Raw genomic sequence first — 22,253 nt, forward strand, 5'->3', positions numbered from 1 at the left:
GCAGCCTAAGCTGAATGTACAAATATACCACGTGGTTTAAGTTGGATTCTGACTGTGCAGCTCCTGCATAGAAATAGAAATTCATTCTCTCTCATATGCGCAGTGAGATTCAATATGTGCATCCTTTTGTATGCACTTATTTTTGATCAGCCCTTGCTGATTGTGTCTTGCAAATCCATGGAAGGAGTACCAGGGTGAAAAATCCTTCCTTCAGATGTTCTTAAACAAAAAAATCCCAACATGCTTTTTTTTAACCAGATCAAAAAGATACAGTTAGAATAGTTCCTATTAAAAAAAGGAAGAATCTACCTTGTGAGGCATTCCTGTTCCTTGAAGGAAATATTGCACTGAACTGACAGAATACATACTATTTAATGATTCTCGACTCTTTCATCCAAGGATATCCTAGCACTTTACAAATGTTAATGTATACAGCCTCTCCTCACTTGTGTGAGGCACTGTACTCACTTTACAATGTACAATGTTTGTGTCTTGCAGGAGCATCAGAAAATGGTGGAAGGCACTGCCTCCTAACAAACGGGAACTTTTTAAAGAAAGTGCAAGAAAAAACAAATGGAAGATAGTTGTGGGTCTGTGTAGCTTTGTGGTTTTATTTATTATGTTTTATTTTACTCACTTGGAGGAGACACCAATCACTGGGCGTGCTCGACTGTTGGTATTTGGGAAGGAACATTTTAGGGAATTGTCCCAGATGGAGTATGATATGGTGAGTTTGAAAGAAAAGAAGCCCTCCCCATTTCACACACACACAAACCATGTTCCTGTTCATTGATGTGTCTCACAACCCTGGTCGGGCTCCCCCTTCTGGCCACTCACTAGCCTTCTGTTTGCGTACTGACATATTGGACCCATCTGCTCTTAAACTTCCCTTTGTCTGGGTAGGCTCCAGCACGGTCTCTTTCTTTGGCTACACAGGCATGTTTCCTGGGCACAGACTTGATCTGTTATCTTTTGGCTGTCCTAAGCCCCCACATCAGTGCAGATTCCCCCAAGCCACCCCACTAGTTTAAACACACACTTTCCCAAAGCTTCAACCTTGTGGGCACTTTGATTTATAGTTTACTTCTCCAGGATCACATGATAATTAAAACATATAAAACAGTCTTTACAATGATTTCTAACATTATTACTCGTTATGTTAGATAGCACACCAGAGAGAAAAATCTAAGTAAAAATAAAATACCTATGTGCTGTTCCCTGCCTAAGTTTCCTAACCACTCTTGAGCCTTTTTTGGGGATTTGATCAGAGTACTCTCGGGCAGGGGTTCTCAGTCTTCTTTTTTCTGAAGCCCCCTACCCCCAACATGCTATAAAAACTCCACCACCTACCTGTATCACAACAACTCTTTTTCTGCATATAAAAGCCAGGGCCGGTATTAGGGGGTAGCAAGCTGGGGAATTGTCCAGGGCCCCATGCCCCAGGGGCCCCTGTGGAGCTATATTGATCAGGCTTTGGCTTCAGCCCCAGATGGTAGGGCTCAAGGCCCTGAGCTTCAGACCCATGCAGCGGGGCTTTGGCTTTCTGCCCTGGGCCCTAGCGAGTCTAATACTGGCCAGCTTGGTGGCCCTCTGAAACCTGCTTGGGATCTCCCAGGGGGCCCCGGACCCCTGGTTAAGAACCACGGCTCTAGGGCATGCATGATCCTACTTCTGCACAAAGCTTCTCTGAATTGTCTGTGAGGCAGCGTCAGTGTCCTGCAGCCAGCTTCCTTCTGCTCTCTCCCCACATTGGTCAGTGATTTTTGTACTAATATAGCCTAATTAATATCCAAGCATTTGGTGTAAATGGAAATACTACTTGGCAGCATATATAAATGTTCAATTTTATTACATCTGATACAAAATAATTAGCATAGAATTGTGAAAAACTGAGCTCTACTGCTTTCCTTGGATGATTGACTTGGTATATAAGAGTATATGAGAACTGGATTATTAATATATTGTTTGGAACAAAACTTTTACTGTGGTACGCTGATACAGCATGTAAGTGTAACAGCTAGCCTCCAGACTGCATTCTTTATTCTGTATAGACCTCAACAAATTGTCTCTTTCAGTGGATGGAACAGTTTAAAAATGAGATGTTATCTGAGACAGACCCTCGCTATCAGGTAGTGAAAAAAGTTATTGGTCATCTATCTGAAAGCAACCAGGACATCCCGCAGGTCTCGGAGTTCAAGTGGGTTATCCATGTGGTGGAAGAACCAGGCATAAATGCTTTTGTGCTTCCAGTAAGTAAAATCCAAAAGCAAAGGTAAGCAATATTGAAGAATGCAACTTGTTTACACAGTTCCTATGCTATATTATGATGTGTTTTTTCTTTTTGCTCACAGAATGGACAAGTATTTGTTTTCACTGGTTTGCTAAATGCGGTGTCAGATATTCACCAGCTCTCTTTCATTTTGGGCCATGAAATAGCTCATGCTGTATTGGGACATGCAGTAAGTACCTCTTTTTAAAAAAATAAACAGAAAAACCCCAAGTTAATATATAAACCAAAGTCTCAGGCTGCTTCCTCAAACTGAAGAAAGAATTTGGTTTAAAGGTTGACTGTCCTGATCCTGCACATATAACTGTGCCAATTTAATCAATGTTCGCACTAGACCTGCTAGTGAATGTTGGCAGGATCAGTCCCTAAGAGAGGCTTCCATTCCATTACGAAATAGCAGTTAGGCTTTGACCCTGAGATATGCAGGCTTTGGGAATTGCAGTTGCTCACCACTTTACAAAATTGGGCCCTTTGTCCTTCTAAACATGTTGAATCCATAGATGTATTTAAAATGTCTTCTGAATTACATGATACTTGCAATTCAGTAGCAAAGCCCTAAAATTCCATAGTTAGTTTTTAGGATTGTTGGATGAGTCTTCATGGGACCTAAAGTCTGACTCCGTTTGCAGATAACTGAGTGTGCTTGCAAATGTGAACATGTACCACCTTGCATATATCCCAAGCCCTAATGTGTTCATGGATGAACTGGTAGTTTATCACCAGTTTTCATGCACAAAATGGGTATAATAATCTTTCACATTTTGCAGGTCCAGCTTTGAAAAAACAGGTTGGGAATAAAATCTTGGCCCAAGTTGTTGTAGATGAGTATATGTTATCCACACTGCTGATTGTCGAAACAGAAAAATCATGTCATTATAAGGTGTAGCTGCATCTGTACCCACAATCATTCCTTTCTTTTAATGCAACGTCTGCAGTCTTTTATATCTGTACTTTCCCATCCAGTCTCAAAACCCATAAACTTTCAACATAAAACTCCCCATAATTTTCCAGGGTTATTCTAGAGCTAGGTAGATAGCTCTCAAAAGCATTTGCAAACAAACCAGCTGATTTGTTTCACTGGCACCTGCAAACATTTTGGTGAACAAGAAGATTCATGCCAGAAGTGCTTGTTGTTATTTGAACAGTTAAAAATATTCATGGCTAATTTTGTGTAAGAAAAAAGGGAACTTATCCTCTTGTTGTTATAAAGCCTCAGTCATCCAATCAGAACCCGAGTTACCATGTGACTTAGGTAACCAGTTTCCTGGAGTGAATACCCAAATCTCGCACAAACTGTTCACTAAGCAAAGAAAAGAATTGTGACCCACGCAACAGATTTGCATATGATCATATACAGAAAAGGGCTAAATTCATCTGAAAAATAGTCATGACTAGGAGTTTTAATAGTTCTAATTCATTTAGTGGAAAGTTGCTATACAACTGTGATTAGTGCATTTGGGGAACAAATGTAACAAGGGATAGCAGTATTCCCTTGGGGCTATTACTTGGGAGGGAGAAGTTATGTTGAGTTACCCGTTTTTGATAGCATTGCACCTATGAAAAGGAGAACAGAGACATGAGAGCTGCAGTTTTTGAGAGAGAGAAACAATAGCTCTAACTATTGGAATAGCTTTACATTGTAACAGAATTGAATTTAAAGATTAACTTTGGCAAGACTGATGGAATTTGGGAGGAAGGTGGTCTTAGCGGTTAGGGCTCTAGCCTGCATCTTGGTAGATCTGAAGTCAAGTCCCTTCTCTGCTACAGATTCCTTGTGTGAACTTGGGCAGGTCACTTAGTTGCTCTGTGTCTCAGCCCTCATTTGTAAAACAGGGATATCACTTCCCTACCTCACAGAGGTATTGTGTGGATAAATATGTTAGATTGAGAAGTGCTCATATTACAATGATCAAGGACTGTAAGCTGGTGGACCACTCGCTGGCCAGTACGTCAAGTAAAGCTTCCGACAGCAGAAGAATTTCAATCCATTTTTTCAGGGATGTGTTTGTCGCCAAAATAGTCCAACACAAATCAAAACAGTAAAGCCAAGTCTGGATGCCTGACTTCTTCTAAAGCCCCATCCACATAAGGATCCTGTCCCTGCCCACACACTTTCTATCTTCAACTAGGCTGGTAGGGAGAACCTGTTTCTAGTCTTTTTTTTCCCTGTCACTGGGTCTCCTGCAGACGCCTATGTGCTTTCTGTTGCTTGTTGGTCTTTTATTTGAGGACCAGGTTGTCTGCAGGCTATCACCTGATACCTGGCTTAAAACCTCTCACCTAGGAGACAGCGAATTATTCGCAGTTGGGGCCAAGTCCTCTTTTCTTAAAGGGTTATCCCATTCTGTGATGGCATATATGTACCTAAGATAGAAAAGAACTATCTTTCTCAAATTCAGAAATAATGCATGCAAGCAAGATCCAAGGGTAAATTATTGAAAACTTCACTGTTTTTGTTTTTAGGCAGAGAAAGCCAGTCTGGTACATTTCTTGGATTTCCTGTCGCTTATCTTGCTCACTATGATTTGGGCAGTCTGTCCTCGAGATAGTTTGGCAGTTGTAGGCCAGTGGATCCAGACTAAGTTGCAGGAGGTAAGGTGGAGGCAGTGGTATTGTTGTACTTGCTTCATTTATTTAATACCTGGTTCTGTATGCTACGCACTGTGACACTTTTTCTATAAGTGCAGCTGAATATACTTTCTGCTATTATTCGGGTAAGTTGTCATTTCTTAGTCATTTGGAAAACATTCCATTTGTAGTACTGGAGTATGACTGTGCCACCCAACTCTGTGTGTAAGAGGGGAGAGCTAAGAGTTATAACTGTATAATAAGGATTTGGGTTTTTTTGAGGGAGCTGTATAAATTTTATAAATTTCTAATATTTCTGCTTCATCTGATGCTGTATTGTGACTTGACCCTTGTAATATTTCAAATATTTAGTAAAGAATTTACTGTTTTTAGCTTGGGAAGAGCCCAATTCCAAATTGCGTAGCAGAGGGTCAGCCTACAGAACTAATCTACAGCATATTAGCACTTGTGAATTAGAACCTCTGGGATGTTCAATGTCCCATTTAATCTTAGTTTGCTTTTTCAAAATAATTGACATTTGAGGTACTATTTTTCTGCATTTGACAGCTGTTTTCTTTAGTTTGTCAGAAAGAATTATGTGAAATGACTGTGTTTATGGATGTTTGTTTTTGGTGGGAAACAGGCTTCTAATTTAACAAAATTCAGGATCTAAATCCAGTTTTAAAGCCAATAGCGCACTATAAAGAACCCAGTGAAATGTATGTAGTCCCTCCAACATAAATACCAATAAAATAAAACTTGGAGTTTGTGTGCTGCCACATTCTTCCTGATAACTAATTCATTGTGTGCGTCTGCCAGTTATTCAGCTACTTCTTATGTAAGTTTTTGGGGGAATTTTGCATATGTCATAACATTTTTATCAGCCTTGGAATAAAGACTCTTATATTGCCTGTGATTCTTTTCCTGTTACCCAGTGGTTCTTCAAAACAAATATAACCAGTCTGTGCTGTAATATCTACCCATCAGTCTGGGAGCTATAGGCTTTGAACATAAATTATTATAACAGAGGCTGGATGTTTGTAGAAGCATCTTAAAAGCCAGCACTGAATGCCAGCAAATGATCTAAAGACCAAAGTTTGAGGAAATGTTGAGTTATTGTGACTGGACTCTGACAAAAGCCCATTGTTTGGTCTCTGAGACCTAGCTCCCTGTCAACCTCTCAAACTTGTTTCTTGCTCTTAAGGCCTTTCTCACGTTTTGGGGTATCATGACATGCGCCTTGTGGGATTGAATTGTGTCTTCGACCAAGAACGTATATTAGATTTATTCTCCGACCCCTACATCAGTAGTTTTCTGTCCTGACCTTCTCTGTCCAGGGCCAATTTTTTATGCTTGCACTACAAAAGTGTTCTTGTCCTTCAGTGGTTGGGATCTCTTACCCTAGCAATAACTCCAGATAGTTTCAAATTCTGACTCTTGGCTTAAGTAAAATAAAATTTATTCAACGTGGAATATGGAGAGAGACAGCTGAGGTAAAAGCAAATTGCAAAACTTTATTCCACAGTCTAAGGCTACTTTAGAACTAGTTGGGTAGGGAGATAGGCTTTTGTTAAAGGGAAGTTTGTTAAAAGCACAATCTTTCATCCTGGATTCAGCCATGTCCTTGCAAAATCCTCCTGCTTCCGCTCAGCATCTAGCTGTGATACTTACCAGAACGTTTTTTCCCCCCCTTTTTCCCCTTTTTCTCTCTTCCCTCCCCTCCCTATTCTCTAACACATGGTTTGTATTTCCTGAGCTAACTGAGGTGTCGAGATTTTTAAGGTGTATGGGACTTCCTCTTTAACACACATAACCATTGTCAATGTCTGTAAATCCATATCAGTCGCTCTGTTTAATTTCTGTCAGGTAGTTTTGAAGGGAAAGTTGGCAGATCTTCTTTCATTCCAACATGTCCATAAGTTTAAAAAAACAATAACACATAATCAAATCATTTGTCAACGGCTGCAGGTATTCATCTGTCAATTAAATGCCTTGAGGCCCATCCACTTAGCTGCTTCATGTAGTTACTGCCGAGGCTTATTAGGCAGAAGCAGAAAAGAAAATCTCTTTCTTAACAAGGTTGCTTATTCTTATTCCACCAATTTTGCAGGGCAGGCATTTAAGAAAGCATCTCCTGTAAATTAAGCAAAATTTGAGATAATCATTGGAACACAATAAATATGGAATACCCTGTTGCCATTTTTAGTAATTCTTCAGAGTATAACCGTAATTGGATGGGCAGTACTGGGACGTATTTTAGGTCTAATGGGGACACCATATTGCTTGGTGACAACAGATCCAGAAACATTCTGGGGATAATAGAGTTTTAGTGCAGATCCTTGTAGTGTTATATTCCCCCCTACCTTGCATCTCCTTTGTTCTATACAGCAGCCATTAGAAAAACAAGCATCCAGAATTCATTAAAATTTCTGCAAGTGATTAAGATAACTTTCAGCTCTCCCACCCCTGTTTCGGTAAAGAATAATCAAATTTTCCTCTCTCTCAGACTTGTATAGCTTTTTTTTTTTTTGGGGGGGGGGCTGCGAGACAACCTCCTTGATGCCTAGAAGCCCCTGACTAAAAATTGCAGTAAAATCACCAAAACAAAAAATAACAAGTGACCATGATGAACAGATGAAAAATTGCCTTTTTGTAGAGCTTTACTCAAGTCAGTGCTGCAAGTGATCATCTTGTCCATTTGTGAGACACAAAATAGAAACTGGGAGTGTCATGGCACACACAGGTGACCCATCAAGCTTATTATCCTCCCTCTTTTTTTTTTAATGGTGATTCAGAAAGATATGAAAGACCACACACACCTAGAAGAATCTCCTGTCCTCTAAATGATTATGTGTGCTTCTCTGTACCTGGGGAAACTGTTCAATGAAATGGAAATAAATATTCCCTGTACGTATTTGTCTCAAGTTTTCTGTGTTATCTATCATTGCAATATCTAGACTTGGTAAGAAAGGCTTTGGTGTTGGAATTGAACTGTCCTCTCCTTCCTTATAAAACATGGAATTTGCTTTTATTTACTCTGAGTGGATCAGCTTGGGTTGCCTTATATTATGTTTCCCAGAGCCTTTGCACAAACACAAGCCAATATATTGTGACAGGGTCGGGCCAGATGGCTATAGGAGAGTAACAGAAGGCAGATATATTAGCCCCAGGCTAAGTAGGTCCCTTTTCCCTGGGTAAGGTAACAGGAAGGTTCGAGAACAATCAGGAACCTTCTGGAGACAATTAAGACAGGCTGATTAGAACACCTGCAGCCAATCAAGAAGGTGCTAGAATAAAGAAAGGAAGGCTAATCAGGGCACCTGGGTTTTAAAAAGGAGCTCACTTCAGTCTGTGGTGTGTGTGTGAGGACCTGGGAGCAAGAGGCACTAGGAACTGAGAGTGAGAACGCAGACTGTTGGAGGACTGAGGTGTACAAGCATTATCAGACACCAGGAGGAAGGTCCTGTGGTGAGGATAAAGAAGGTGTTGGGAGGAGGCCATGGGGAAGTAGCCCAGGGAGTTGTAGCTGTTGCACAGCTGTTCCAGGAGGCACTCTGGACAGCTGCATTCCACAGGGCCCTGGGCTGGAACCCGGAGTAGAGGGCGGGCCCGGGTTCCCCCCAAATCCTCCCAACTCCTGGTCAGACACAGGAGGAGTCGACCTGGATTGTGGGTTCAGAAAAACGGCCAAGCTGAGGGCTGCCGTGAAGCTCCAAGGCGAGCAAATCCGCCAATAAGCGCAAGACCCACCAAGGTAGAGCAGGAACTTTGTCACAATATGTATCCTATTCTTGTAAAGCTTTTTTGGGGGGAGGGGGATAGGGTGGAGTGGGAGACATACAGACATCCTAAAAATAATCCAAAAATGCCTGTCAGTTTACATCTCTGTAAAGATGCAGGAAAATTTAGTTACTTGGCTCATTTTACCTAGATTTGCTGAATAAAACAGGATTATCCATGCTGCTTCAATAAAAGAACTAGTGCCTCGGTTTCCTCATGGTGTACAAGTTGCCAGGCCCACTTCCTTGATGCTCTTCTGTTGTGGCAGTTACAGTTCTAGAACACTTCTTTCTTCATAGAATCATAGAATCTCAGGGTTGGAAGGGACCCCAGAAGGTCATCTAGTCCAACCCCCTGCTCGAAGCAGGACCAATTCCCAGTTAAATCATCCCAGCCAGGGCTTTGTCAAGCCTGACCTTAAAAACCTCTAAGGAAGGAGATTCTACCACCTCCCTAGGTAACGCATTCCAAGTGTTTCACCACCCTCTTAGTGAAAAAGTTTTTCCTAATATCCAATCTAAACCTCCCCCACTGCAACTTGAGACCATTACTCCTCATTCTGTCATCTGCTACCATTGAGAACAGTCTAGAGCCATCCTCTTTGGAACCCCCTTTCAGGTAGTTGAAAGCAGCTATCAAATCCCCCCTCATTCTTCTCTTCTGCAGGCTAAACAATCCCAGCTCCCTCAGCCTCTCCTCATAAGTCATGTGTTCCAGACCCCTAATCATTTTTGTTGCCCTTCGCTGGACTCTTTCCAATTTATCCACATCCTTCTTGTAGTGTGGGGCCCAAAACTGGACACAGTACTCCAGATGAGGCCTCACCAATGGCTTGATCCCAAATGCTTTCCAGCTCTTACTCATCCAGTGATGGAGCTGAAAGAACCCTGCAATAAACTTGTAACGCTCCCTCTCTCTAGTTGGAATTTCCCAATTGATACTCAGCTCAGAGAGTGATGTCATAATGCCTATAGAACAGGAGCAAAGTTCACTCAGAACAGCAATCTGCTTCAACAGGGCATGTAAATCTTTACTGTAACCTGTTTTACTAGCACATGACTATGTGAATCTTCATAAGATGCATATTCTAGAAGATTGGAGGTTGTATAACTGGATCTTTGTCTGGCAAAACAGTGTCTTTGTGCAATGTCATTTACATCACTAGGGTTAATGGAGTGGGAGCAGGCCAGATTAATATCTTCATCTCTTGGATTTCTCAAGGAGCATTTATGCCCTGTATTGGGAGTATAATCATGAAGGGGCATTGATCTCTTATGGTTTATGGTAGTGTCGGATACTGTGGACTGTCTTGTTTCCCATACCATACGTACTTACCCTCGGGTATGTCATACAAGGCTTAAAGACACAGACAATTTAAAAATCCCATTTCTCCCTGAAACTTTTACCTACTACAGTTACAAGCAAAACCTAAAGTGACATTAATTCAAAGATACGATAAAAGTTTGTCTCCTGTTTATGCATAATCCGTTTGTTTCCTCTGTTTGTGTGGATCTTCCACACAGCCATAGGGGAGATAAAACACTTTTTAAAACAGACAAATGTAATCGTAAATCCACAAAATTGATGTGGTTAGGAGGGGCATCACATCCTAGGCTAGTACCTGAACTGCCTTTACTTCCCTTTCTAAAATTGACTAGCTAAATTGATAGTGTCCCTTAAACTGCTTTTAAAATGCTCTGAGATCAGCTAATGAAAGGTGCTTTAGAAGTGCATTTACTCCTTTTCCTTGAGAAATATGTGAATTTCCCAGGTGAATACATGGATTGAGTTCTGATGGAAAGAATATACTATGCTAGACAAGGATTAAAACTGCTTACTTGTCATATACAGGTAATTAATATAATGATGAACCCCATCCAGCTTTTCTTATGAGCAGGTTAAAAAATATACAAAATGTTAATGACTTCATAAATCGGTGAAACCAAGAATTATGATCAAGCCTTTGACATGTTTCTCTTTCAGTTTTTATTTGATAGGCCATATAACAGGACCCTGGAGGCTGAAGCTGACAAAGTTGGACTTCAGTTTGCTGCAAAGGTAACTAAAATTGGTTCTTACTAGCCAAATAGTTCTTCTGTTTAATTTATTATTGGAATAAGCTGTTTACAAATGACAATTCATGGACAGGTAAACTTTAATTTTGCAGTCTAGGAATCCCCCAAATTTTAGTCAAATAGGTGTTTAATGACATTAAGGGAAAACATAATAGTTTACTAGTCAACTGGAAAACAAAAGGGCATTTTTGCTAAAAGTACAATAATAGTAAAAAGAAAAGGAGTACTTGTGGCACCTTAGAGACTAACCAATTTATTAGAGCATAAGCTTTCGTGAGCTACAGCTCACTTCATCAGATGCATATCGTGGAAACTGCAGCAGACTTTATATATACACAGAGAATATGAAACAATACCTCCTCCCACCCCACTGTCCTGCTGGTAATAGCTTATCTAAAGTGATTATCAGGTGGGCCATTTCCAGCACAAATCCAGGTTTTCTCACCCTCCACCCCCCCACACAAATTCACTCTCCTGCTGGTGATAGCCCATCCAAAGTGACAACTCTTTACACAATGTGCATGACAATCAAGTTGGGCTATTTCCTGCACAAATCCAGGTTTTCTCACATCCCCCCACCCCCATACACACAAACTCACTCTCCTGCTGGTAATAGCTCATCCAAACTGACCACTCTTCAAGTTTAAATCCAAGTTAAACCAGAACATCTGGGCGGGGGGGGGGGGGGTAGGAAAAAACAAGAGGAAACAGGCTACCTTGCATAATGACTTAGCCACTCCCAGTCTCTATTTAAGCCTAAATTAATAGTATCCAATTTGCAAATGAATTCCAATTCAGCAGTTTCTCGCTGGAGTCTGGATTTGAAGTTTTTTTGTTTTAAGATAGCGACCTTCATGTCTGTGATTGCGTGACCAGAGAGATTGAAGTGTTCTCCGACTGGTTTATGAATGTTATAATTCTTGACATCTGATTTGTGTCCATTTATTCTTTTACGTAGAGACTGTCCAGTTTGACCAATGTACATGGCAGAGGGGCATTGCTGGCACATGATGGCATATATCACATTGGTGGATGTGCAGGTGAACGAGCCTCTGATAGTGTGGCTGATGTTATTAGGCCCTGTGATGGTGTCCCCTGCATAGGACATAGGGGATGTGAGAAAACCTGGATTTGTGCAGGAAATAGCCCAACTTGATTGTCATGCACATTGTGTAAAGAGTTGTCACTTTGGATGGGCTATCACCAGCAGGAGAGTGAATTTGTGTGGGGGGGTGGAGGGTGAGAAAACCTGGATTTGTGCTGGAAATGGCCCACCTGATAATCACTTTAGATAAGCTATTACCAGCAGGACAGTGGGGTGGGAGGAGGTATTGTTTCATATTCTCTGTGTATATATAAAGTCTGCTGCAGTTTCCACGATATGCATCTGATGAAGTGAGCTGTAGCTCACGAAAGCTTATGCTCTAATAAATTGGTTAGTCTCTAAGGTGCCACAAGTACTCCTTTTTCTTTTTGCGAATACAGACTAACATGGCTGTTACTCTGAAACCTATAATAATAGTGGAGTTCATAAAACTGGGTGTCACTAACTTATTCTTAAACAAGTGAAAACCAAGAAGTTCCCTATCATAGGTAATATACATGGAAGTATATCTGGCAATGTAGATTACAAACTCCATCCATTGGCTTTTGATATACAGTATTTTACTTAGCTTCTGTCTGTTACAAAAGTTATTGAAGATTGTTTTACTAATCTGTAGTGCACTTGAGTTTCAGTATATCATTATCAGAGTAGATAATGTAAGTAAGCAAGGGTGGTTTTAAATTTTTCTGTATTGTGATTGATTGTATCACTAGAGATATGATAGCTAGTAATTATGGTTTATATAATGCTTTATAACTTAAAATTCAGATCAGTTTTTTGTTTGGTTTCAAGATTTAAAATAAACATAGTCGTATTTTTTCAGTGGTGCCAGTTTATTTATAAATCACTTTTAATATATCAGCTGCTTTATATGTGCGAGAGATGGGTTTCATACTTCTATGTGGAATTTAAATGATGCAGCTCCTTTTTAACATGAGGCTTTAATGCTCTTTGTAAAGTACTCATAGTTTATTTCATAATCTCTCTACCAATTCACACTTTTATCCTTAGAGGGATTTAGTTAATAAATTAAGCAAGACCTTTCGGCTTTACCTATCCATTTAGTGTTTTTGGAGCTAAGTTGGATAACTATGTCAACAGCACCATCTAGTGCTAATATATCATAGTAAGAGAATTCTGCTTTTTGCAGTTTGACCTTTTTGAATCTTCTATCATTCTGAGTTTCTTATTTCCTATAGTTGAGATTGCACTTTTATTTGTGGTTTTAATAGGTTACAGGTGAGGACACAGGTCTCGGAAATATATTTAGGGAAAAGGTAATTGATATCTAGCTCTCTGGGGCAAAGACCTCATTGCTTTGAAGCATGTAGTGGTTATACCAGAAACTAACACCAGATGATGACACACACACTTTTAATCCTTCTGCTGCAGTAGGGACATCTCCTTTTAACACTAATTTACGAAGACTTAGTACACACATACATACACACACACTTCTAATATCACACATGTGATTATGGTCTCTAGAAAATAATTCCTTAATAAATAGCTTGTTACCTTGCACCTAGGCTCTTTCTTCTGCGTTCTGACCATTAATCCATCTCTAACAAAAATATTAACATTCCAAATCTTCGAGCAGTTTACTGCAAACTTTTATTTCTGACATCTTTGAAAGGAAGATGCTATGGTAAGTGCCTTACAAACACTGACACACAGAGGTGAAAGCAACTTTCCCAGAATAGTACAGCAAGTATGTGGCTGTCATGACTAAATCCAATCCTAATTCCTACTTTTGTTTTTGAACCACTAAAATGTGCTTTTTTGTACACAAGCACCTAATAATGAAGACAGTGATATGTACCTCACTCATGAGAATTTTCTATAACCTGGGTGCCAGTTGCATTTAGTCCCTGTTATAGTCATTCTCATGATCCATTTTCCTCTGAACTTTACCCTACAAATAAGTTTTCTGAAGTTAGAGTTAAAAAGAAATGTCCCTATCACAGCAGCAGGATTAAGAGAGAGTGTGTCATTATTTGTGTTTGTACACATAAACACATCTAATATCGCACATGTGATTATGGTTTCCAGAGAATAATTCCTTAATTACATAGCTTGTTGCCTTGTACCTCAACTTTCTCACCAGTGTTCTCACCACTAATACATCTTGAACAAAAATATTGATATTCCAAATCTTTGAGCAGTTTATTGCAAGCTTTTATTTTAAAAAACATACAAAAACAAAGATACATAGCTGTTCCTTTTTTCACATGAATGTATAGCAGGAAAATACAAGTATATAGAGGCTGTGGTGTAAGACTTTGGTCTTCTATAAGTGATGTTTACTGTTCAATATCTCAGACACTCCATATCCATATGGGAAGATGAGGTTCCTAATTTCCAGCTGTATATATCATTAGTTTTTACTTGTGGCAGGTTACAAGAGATCATATGTTCACAGAATTTCAGCATAGTGACTTACTGAAGAAACATAGATCATTTTTAGATAATATACACAAATATACTAATCACATTGATCTTTACATTTAAACACTTGGAAATATTTATAGTATGGATGAGCTCCAAATTTGCTAGGTGCTGTACAAACAAATAGGAAGAAATGGTCCCTGTTCCAAAGACCTTACAATCTAAAAGCAAAGGGATGGGGGTGAGGGAAGTGGTGCAGGGTTACATACATACATACATACATGTAAGCAGGGTGGAGAAAACAAACAATTACTGTTGTAAAATATGAGACCCAAACAAAACCGGTTTTATTGTCATGAGTTTTGAGAGCAACTTTTAAAACTAACTCATGGCTTCCATGCTCACGAGAAATTTGGTCATCCCAAATTCATGCTAATAATACCCCTATACTGAATCCCACACACTATCTCATACTGTACTATCAGGGTCTGCTGGCTGCACAGTCAAGTTTGTTTACTGTCCTACAGCCACCTATAAATCAGTAATAATATAAATAGGCTTCATGACCGTAGCATTCTGTCCTCACTTAATAAACCTTGTCTGACTTACTCTCCCCTGGTACCTCTGCCCTCATAGCTTATATTTTGACTAGAGCACTTTTTTGGCATTATCTTTATGCTGCCCAGTGGATGGTGGTGGTCCTCTAAAAACTATTCAGTGCTCAGTGTTTCCCTGAAGTAGAGAACAGCATGGGAATTGGGGGGAGACAGGAATTGCTGAAACAATCCCCCTCCCATTTGCCAGCCAGCAGCTGAACAACCTTCACAAGCACCACCCACCCAAAAAACTCATCTGCTGTTGTCGTTGACCAGACATATTCTTGGCATGACCTCAATCCACTGTCCTTTGGCTGCTTTGAAGGTCCTGGGTGGAGAAAGTGAGAATCCCCCTGAAGTAAATAAGATAGCCGAAGTACCTACAGTATTACGATAGGAAACACCTTAAATTCTGAATTTTACTACAAATATTTAGCTATCTAAGACAATTGTCACTTTTGTTTGACAACCATTGCTCCATACAGCGTATTCAGATGTGATTTTCTAATATCTATCTATATTTACACTCCAGGACACTTTAACAAACTGATAGTATAGTATGGGTATGCCCCAAATTAGCTAGGTGTTAAGACCTCTGACTGCACATAAACTTAAGATTTTTTTCATCAGGCTTTTTATGATGATTGGAGTTCCTAGGCATTGTGTTATCACAATATAAATAATAGATTTCCTTGCTGCAACTTTTTGTGGAAGTAGTTTTCTGGTAACTCTGTTTCCATCCCTTCTGTATTGCAGCTGTTACCACAGTTCCTTCATTATCGTCATACTGCTGTGTAAAGTATTCCCAAGGTCAGGTGCTTAAACCAGATGGCATTCCTTTCACTAACATAATTGTTATCCACTGTACACATGTGCACACTTTGTCTGTTTCATATACAGTGTTGTTTCACTTCTGTTTCTCATAAAGTCATTACAAAAACGAAAAAAATTATTTCCAAATTTACAGGAAAAATAATCCCTTCATTTTCCATAGTACATGGCATTCATCTTTCTCTAAAGCATGAACATTTACTCTGCTGCCACTTGTGCAGTTTGCTGTATTTCAGAGTATATGACAAATTATGCCAGTGATGCAGCAATAGCTCTGCTTATTGAGGCATTTTAAATTTGCCCAGTCATAATGCGAGGCAAACTTCAACCCTTATCTTATAAGCTATTCAGGCTGGCATCTAGATTGCAGTGAAAGATGTGGCTGTTGGGTTTTTTACTTCTTTGGTTGGTGAATCTTATCCTTCTGCACCTCGTTGGTGACATACCTTTTGGATGCTGTTTTTCTGGGATGGGAAATTAAAAAAAAAAAAAAAGAATTAGCATGGTCATGTTTGATACAGCAGGTTACCTGTACTTCAAAGTCATCCCTATTGTCACAAGCACTAGAAATAGCACAGCAGAAGGTCCTCTGAGTAGAAGGCCAAAAAATTGGGTGTTACACCTTCCCTTCGTTCTCCTGCAGAAATTCTCCCCAGTCTCTGAACTTTCTCTAAGGGCATTCTGGTGGTTGCTGTTTTCACAAATACTGAGGTGGAAAAAGCGACCTTCTCTCTGTAGATTTGTGTGAATCTGTGAGGGTGATTAATTTGTTCTTCTGAGGTATTATGCGTAGCAACTGTTACTAAAAGAAAAAAGAGTGCAGAGCTGTTTATGGTAAATTAAAACAAAGTGAAATATATAATAACTTCTTTTTCTGATTAACCATTTCTGTGCCTGGTCCCCCTCTCACTAACTCTGTGTAATTTAGGAGTAATTCTATCAAAGTCAATGAGTTACACAGGTGTGAATGAAGTATTGGGCCCAGTGTGTCCTTGAAGTGTACCAGTCTTCAGTCCTGAGAGACTTCTCATCTTTTCTGTAACTGTTCCCGCCCCCGGAGTTAACATCAGGGTTGAATCTGGCTCACTGAGCATGACCTGACATTCCCACCTGCCCATTTTCTGGCTCTAGTGAAGTAGTTTAATTTTTTCCCTTAAAGTTTCAGCATTTATTCTAGTCCATGTACCATAACTGTACCATAGAATCTTGAATACTGCGTGCAGTTCTTGTCACCCCATCTCAAAAAAGATATAATATAGTAGAATTGGAAAAGGTGCAGAGAAGGACAACAAAAATGATTAGGCATATGAAATAACCTCTTAGGAGGAGAGATTAAAAAGACGGACTGTTCAGCCTAGAATACAGATGACAGAGATAAGTCAATAAAATCATGACGGGTGTGGAGAAAGTGAATAAGGAAGTGTTATTTACTCATTCACGTAACACAAGAATCAGGGGTCACCCAATGAAATTAATAGGCAGCAGGTTTAAAACAAACAAAAGGAAGCACTTCTTCATACAACACACAGTCAGATTTTGGAACTCATTGCCAGGGGATGGTGTGAAGGCCAAAACTGTAACAGGATTCAAAAAAAGAACTGGATAAGTTCATGGAGGATAGCTCCATCAATGGCTATTAGCCAAAATGGTTAGGGATGCAACCCTACCCTCTGAGTGTTCCTAGCCTCTGTTTGCTGAAAGCTGGGAGTGGATGATAGGGGATGGATCACTTGATGATTGCCTGTTCTGTTCATTCTCTCTGAAGCATCTGGTATTGGCCACTGTTGGAAGACAGGCTACTGAGCTAGATGGACCACTGGTGTGACCAAGTATAGCCATTTCTTGTGTTCATGTGAGGGATGCAGTCAAAGGAGCTTTGGAGAATTCTAATTTAAAACGTGTTTCTGAGAATTATAGTACAGTGATATTTCCTTTTTACTTTTAGGCTTGTGTGGATGTAAGAGCAAGCACTGTGTTTTGGCAGCAGATGGAATTAGTAGAGACCATTCAAGGGCAGCGTAAATTACCAGAATGGCTCTCCACACACCCTTCTCATGAAAACAGAGCTGAACACTTGAACCGGCTTATACCAGAGGTGAGCAGAGAATGTTGAGAGAAGTGTCGTCTCCTCCTCCCCACCTCTTCCCCCCCCCCCCCCGGCAAAAGGTTGTTAGAACGTTACTTTAGTGTTGATTTATGAGCTAATTTCATAGCATCACATTTATCTTGCCCTTTTTCCTTGCAGAAACATTCCATTATAAAATACTAACCTACTCAGGACTTCCATTAGGTGAAGAAAAATTAAAGCAGCATAGGTAAAGTGTAATTACTCTGTAGGGTTCTCAGCTATCTTTAGATGAAATGTACATTGTGATTAAGATTTAACATTTTTGTTTTGTTAATGGCTCTTCCCTTTAATAAATACAGGCTTGACAAAGTAACTTAGGTCTTCTGTGGCATCTTGTACCTGTGCTGGAAACCAGAAGTCAGGTTGGGACACTAAGGCTTTGTCTGCACTACAGACCTTACAGTAACACAGATGTATTGCTGCGCTGCTGTAAGGTCTCCTGTATAGCCCCTTTATTCCAGCAGGAGAGAGCTCTCCTCCTGGCATGATTAAACCACCCCTAACGAGTAGAGTAGCTATGTTGGCAGGAGAGTGTCTCCTGCCAACATAGTGCTGTTCACGCTGGCACTTTTGTCGGTGAAACTTTGTTACCCCGACTGATAAAAGCTTTATCAACAAAAGTGCTCGAGTAGACAAGTTCTCGTTTCCACTTCCTTTAGCTACAAGTCCTAGGACCTAGGTTATCACACAGAGTAAGCCATGCTTCCCCATTTTCTCTCACTGAAGAGGGCATGAACAGCTTTGCCTAAGATCCCCAGTAAAAGGTTTCTTAATATCCATAGTAATCATGGCCTCTGTAGATTTTGCAGCTTGCTTTTGTTTTTAGTTCTCTTTAGCTGTTCCATCACATTAGAGAGCCAGTTCTACCCCACTCTAAGGAAATGGAGCTAATTCTCACAATTGCCCATCCATCTGGAGTCTGCTTTTTGTTCTTTCTTTCTTTCTTTCAAATGTCCTCTAATAGGAATGCCAAGTAGGTAACTGCTTGCGGATCCTTTTAATTTGCTCAATTACCCAACCACTGGTGGCTGAACCAGAAAGCCCCCATTACCCAGGTGTCAGCATTGTAGCTGAAAACTGTTCTGTTCTGTGTGATCTAGGCTTGTGTTCCATTATCAAACAGGGTCCGCTTTCTCCAGAAATATAGATAATTACATAGGGCATTTTTTAAAGCTAAGTAAAGGCTTTCTGTCTGCTGTTACCCTTTGCAGCAGCAAATCTATTCCAGTCACAACTCCTCTTTTTCCAACAAAATGAGCTGCTTTTTGAAACTTACTACTTCATCCCAAAACAAGTGGTTGCTGCATATTTTGTACAACTAGCTAGCTATCACTTGCAATCTTTTCTTGCTGCCAGACTCTGACTATTGGAGATTTATTAGCCTGGGGATCATAAAAATACTCTGTTTCCATAGAACTTTCAGAAAGAGAAGACTTTCTTTCAATTGGAGAAAGTGCAATTAGTGTGCTAAATGATGGCATGAGCCAAAATAGCGGTTGCAGGTGGGAGATTGAAGGATATCTAGACAGCTTCTTTTCAAAATAACCTACCCTGCATCACCAAAATAGCTCTGTGGTCTTTAAGTTGTGAGCAGATTATAATAGGAATGTTATAAAATCCTATCACAATAGCTGAAGTGGAAAATGAAGATGTGTACAGTGTTCTTGGAGCCCTCGTTATAGATAGATCAGTACCAAAGGAACAGAGATCATGATTTTTTATTTTTTAAAGTACCAGCAGGCTTCATAGAATCATAGAATATCAGGGTTGGAAGGGACCTCAGGAGGTCATCTAGTCCAACCCCCTGCTCAAAGCAGGACCAATCCCCAACTAAATCATCCCAGCCAGGGCTTTGTCAAGCCTGACCTTAAAAACTTCAAAGGAAGGAGATTCGACCACCTCCCTAGGTAATGCATTCCAGTGTTTCACCACCCTCCTAGTGTAAAAGTTTTTCCTAATATCCAATCTAAACCTCCCCCACTGCAACTTGAAACCATTACTCCTTGTTCTGTCATCAGCTACCACTGAGAACAGTCTAGATCCATCCTCTTTAGAACCCCCTTTCAGGTAGTTGAAAGCAGTATCAAATCCCCCCTCATTCTTCTCTTCCGCAGACTAAACAATCCCAGTTCCCTCAGCTTCTCCTTATAAGTCATGTGTTCCAGTCCCCTAATAATTTTTGTTGCCCTCCGCTGGACGTTTTCCAATTTTTCCACATCCTTCTTGTAGTGTGGGTCCCAAAACTGGACACAGTACTCCAGATGAGGCCTCACCAATGTCGAATAGAGGGGAACGATCATGTCCCTCGATCTGCTGGCAATGCCCCTACGTATACATCCCAAAATGCCATTGGCCTTCTTGGCAGCAAGGGCACACTGTTGACTCATATCCAGCTTCTCGTCCACTGTAACCCCTAGGTCCTTTTCTGCAGAACTGCTGCCGAGCCGTTCGGTCCCTAGTCTGTAGCGGTGCATGGGGTTCTTCCGTCCTAAGTGCAGGACTCTGCACTTGTCCTTGTTGAATCTCATCAGATTTCTTTTGGCCCAATCCTCCAATTTGTCTAGGTCCCTCTGTATCCTATCTCTACCCTCCAGTGTATCTACCTCTCCTCCCAGTTTAGTGTCGTCTGCAAACTTGCTGAGGGTGCAATCCACACCATCCTTCAGATCATTTATGAAGATATTGAACAAAACCGGCCCAAGGACTGACCCTTGGGGCACTCCACTAGATACCGGCTGCCAACTAGACATGGAGCCATTGATCACTACCCATTGAGCCCGACAATCTAGCCAGCTTTCTATCCACCTTATAGTCCATTCATCCAGCCCATACTACTTTAACTTGCTGGCAAGAATACTGTGGGAGACCGTGTCAAAAGCTTTGCTAAAGTCAAGGAACAACACGTCCACCGCTTTCCCGTCATCCACAGAGCCAGTTATCTTGTCATAGAAGGCAATTAGATGAGTCAAGCATGACTTGCCCTTGGTGAATCCATGCTGACCCTGATCACTTTCCTCTCTTCTAAGTGCTTCAGAATGGATTCCTTGAGGACCTGCTCCATGATTTTTCCAGGGACTGAGGTGAGGCTGACTGGCCTGTAGTTCCCAGGATCCTCCTCCTTCCCTTTTTTAAAGATGGGCACTACATTAGCCTTTTTCCAGTCGTCCGGGACCTCCCCCGATTGTCATGAGTTTTCAAAGATAATGGCCAATGGCTCTGTAATCACATCTGCCAACTCCTTTAGCACTCTCGGATGCAGTGCATCCGGCCCAATGGACTGGTGCTCATCCAGCTTTTCTAAATAGTCCCGAACCACTTCTTTCTCCGCAGAGGGCTGGTCACCTCCTCCCCATGCTGTGCTGCCCAGTGCAGTAGTCTGGGAGCTGACCTTGTTCGTGAAGACGGAGGCAAAAAAGACATTGAGTACATTAGCTTTTTCCACATCCTCTGTCACTAGGTTGCCTCTCTCATTCAGTAAGGGGCCCACACTTTCCTTGACTTTCTTCTTGTTGCTAACATACCTGAAGGCTTGCGGGCTGGTAGTGAATTACTGCTTGGTCTGGTGCAGGACATTAAAATCTAAGAGCAAAAAAGGTTTTCTTATGCCCTTGGAGAGCGTTGGCATTTATTTTATCACTGCTTGATCTCTTGTAGTTTGCCAGGTGGAGTAACCCTTCCTGCTTTCCCCAGCCCCTGAAAAGAGCAGCCATCAGGCAGGTTGGGTGGGGGAGGTCTTGAAGTCATCTTCCCCCAATGATATTTGAGGAAGAGGAGCAGAATTTGCATTCCACCTCAAACATGCATGGAGTGGGGAGGGGAAGCAGGCGTAAGGGCTTTGTGCCCTCGAGAAGAGTTCAGTGGATAAGTGGAGCTGATGCACAACAGCTAGAAAGAATTATAGGCAGAGGTAATAATTGGTTCTGTTTGAGCTGGTGCCCGTTTCTCCCCAATCTAGAGAACTGTGTGAGGAGCTAGAAGAAAAATGGGAATGTTGTTTTCAGTGCTAGTCTATTAAAGCCAGGTTTTATTTACCAGCAACAGCTTCTTGTTGCAGCATTGCCACACTACAGGTGTCCATATGATATGCTCAGTATTGTTCATACACCAAGCAATGGAAAACAAGATACACTACTGGGAAAGTGTGTGAGTAAATCTCTTGGAAGGTTTATTTGTTATGGTAACATGAGGCTAAAGAGAAAATATACTATCAGTTATACTGAGAGTAAGCAAAATTCAAAATGGGGATGGTGAACTCTATATCTGTATTCATTTTTTGATAGTACCTCAACTAAAGTGACCCTGCCAATCGTTACCTACTACTCAACCATTCAGATTAGAAATTTTTTTCCAGACAACCAAATGGCAGTGAAAGAAAACAGTTAATTTTAAAGGACACTTTGATAATGTTACTGTGTTTCTTAGCATACTTTCTGAGCAAGACAACAATAAATTGCTCTGCATTCTCATCATACCATAGGAAAGGTTTTTCTTTAGA

At 40.7% G+C, this 22,253-nt stretch overlaps 1 protein-coding gene across 3 annotated transcripts in view; it reads left to right on the plus strand.

Annotated features, from left to right (window-relative positions):
* Positions 1–22,253, plus strand: part of OMA1 (OMA1 zinc metallopeptidase) — a 30,644-nt gene that overhangs the window by 3,207 nt on the left and 5,184 nt on the right. For 2 of the 3 annotated variants that reach the window (XM_073357546.1, XM_073357545.1), the window contains exons 3-8: positions 499–727; positions 2,076–2,249; positions 2,352–2,459; positions 4,751–4,879; positions 10,619–10,693; positions 17,576–17,725. In XM_073357546.1, coding sequence (XP_073213647.1) covers positions 499–727; positions 2,076–2,249; positions 2,352–2,459; positions 4,751–4,879; positions 10,619–10,693; positions 17,576–17,725 — 865 coding nt within the window. The remainder of the gene's footprint in view (positions 1–498; positions 728–2,075; positions 2,250–2,351; positions 2,460–4,750; positions 4,880–10,618; positions 10,694–17,575; positions 17,726–22,253) is intronic. The other variant, XM_073357547.2, reaches the window with a different exon arrangement.

The sequence above is a fragment of the Lepidochelys kempii genome, chromosome 8, assembly GCF_965140285.1.
Source record: "Lepidochelys kempii isolate rLepKem1 chromosome 8, rLepKem1.hap1, whole genome shotgun sequence".
NCBI classification, from domain to species: Eukaryota; Metazoa; Chordata; order Testudines; family Cheloniidae; genus Lepidochelys; species Lepidochelys kempii.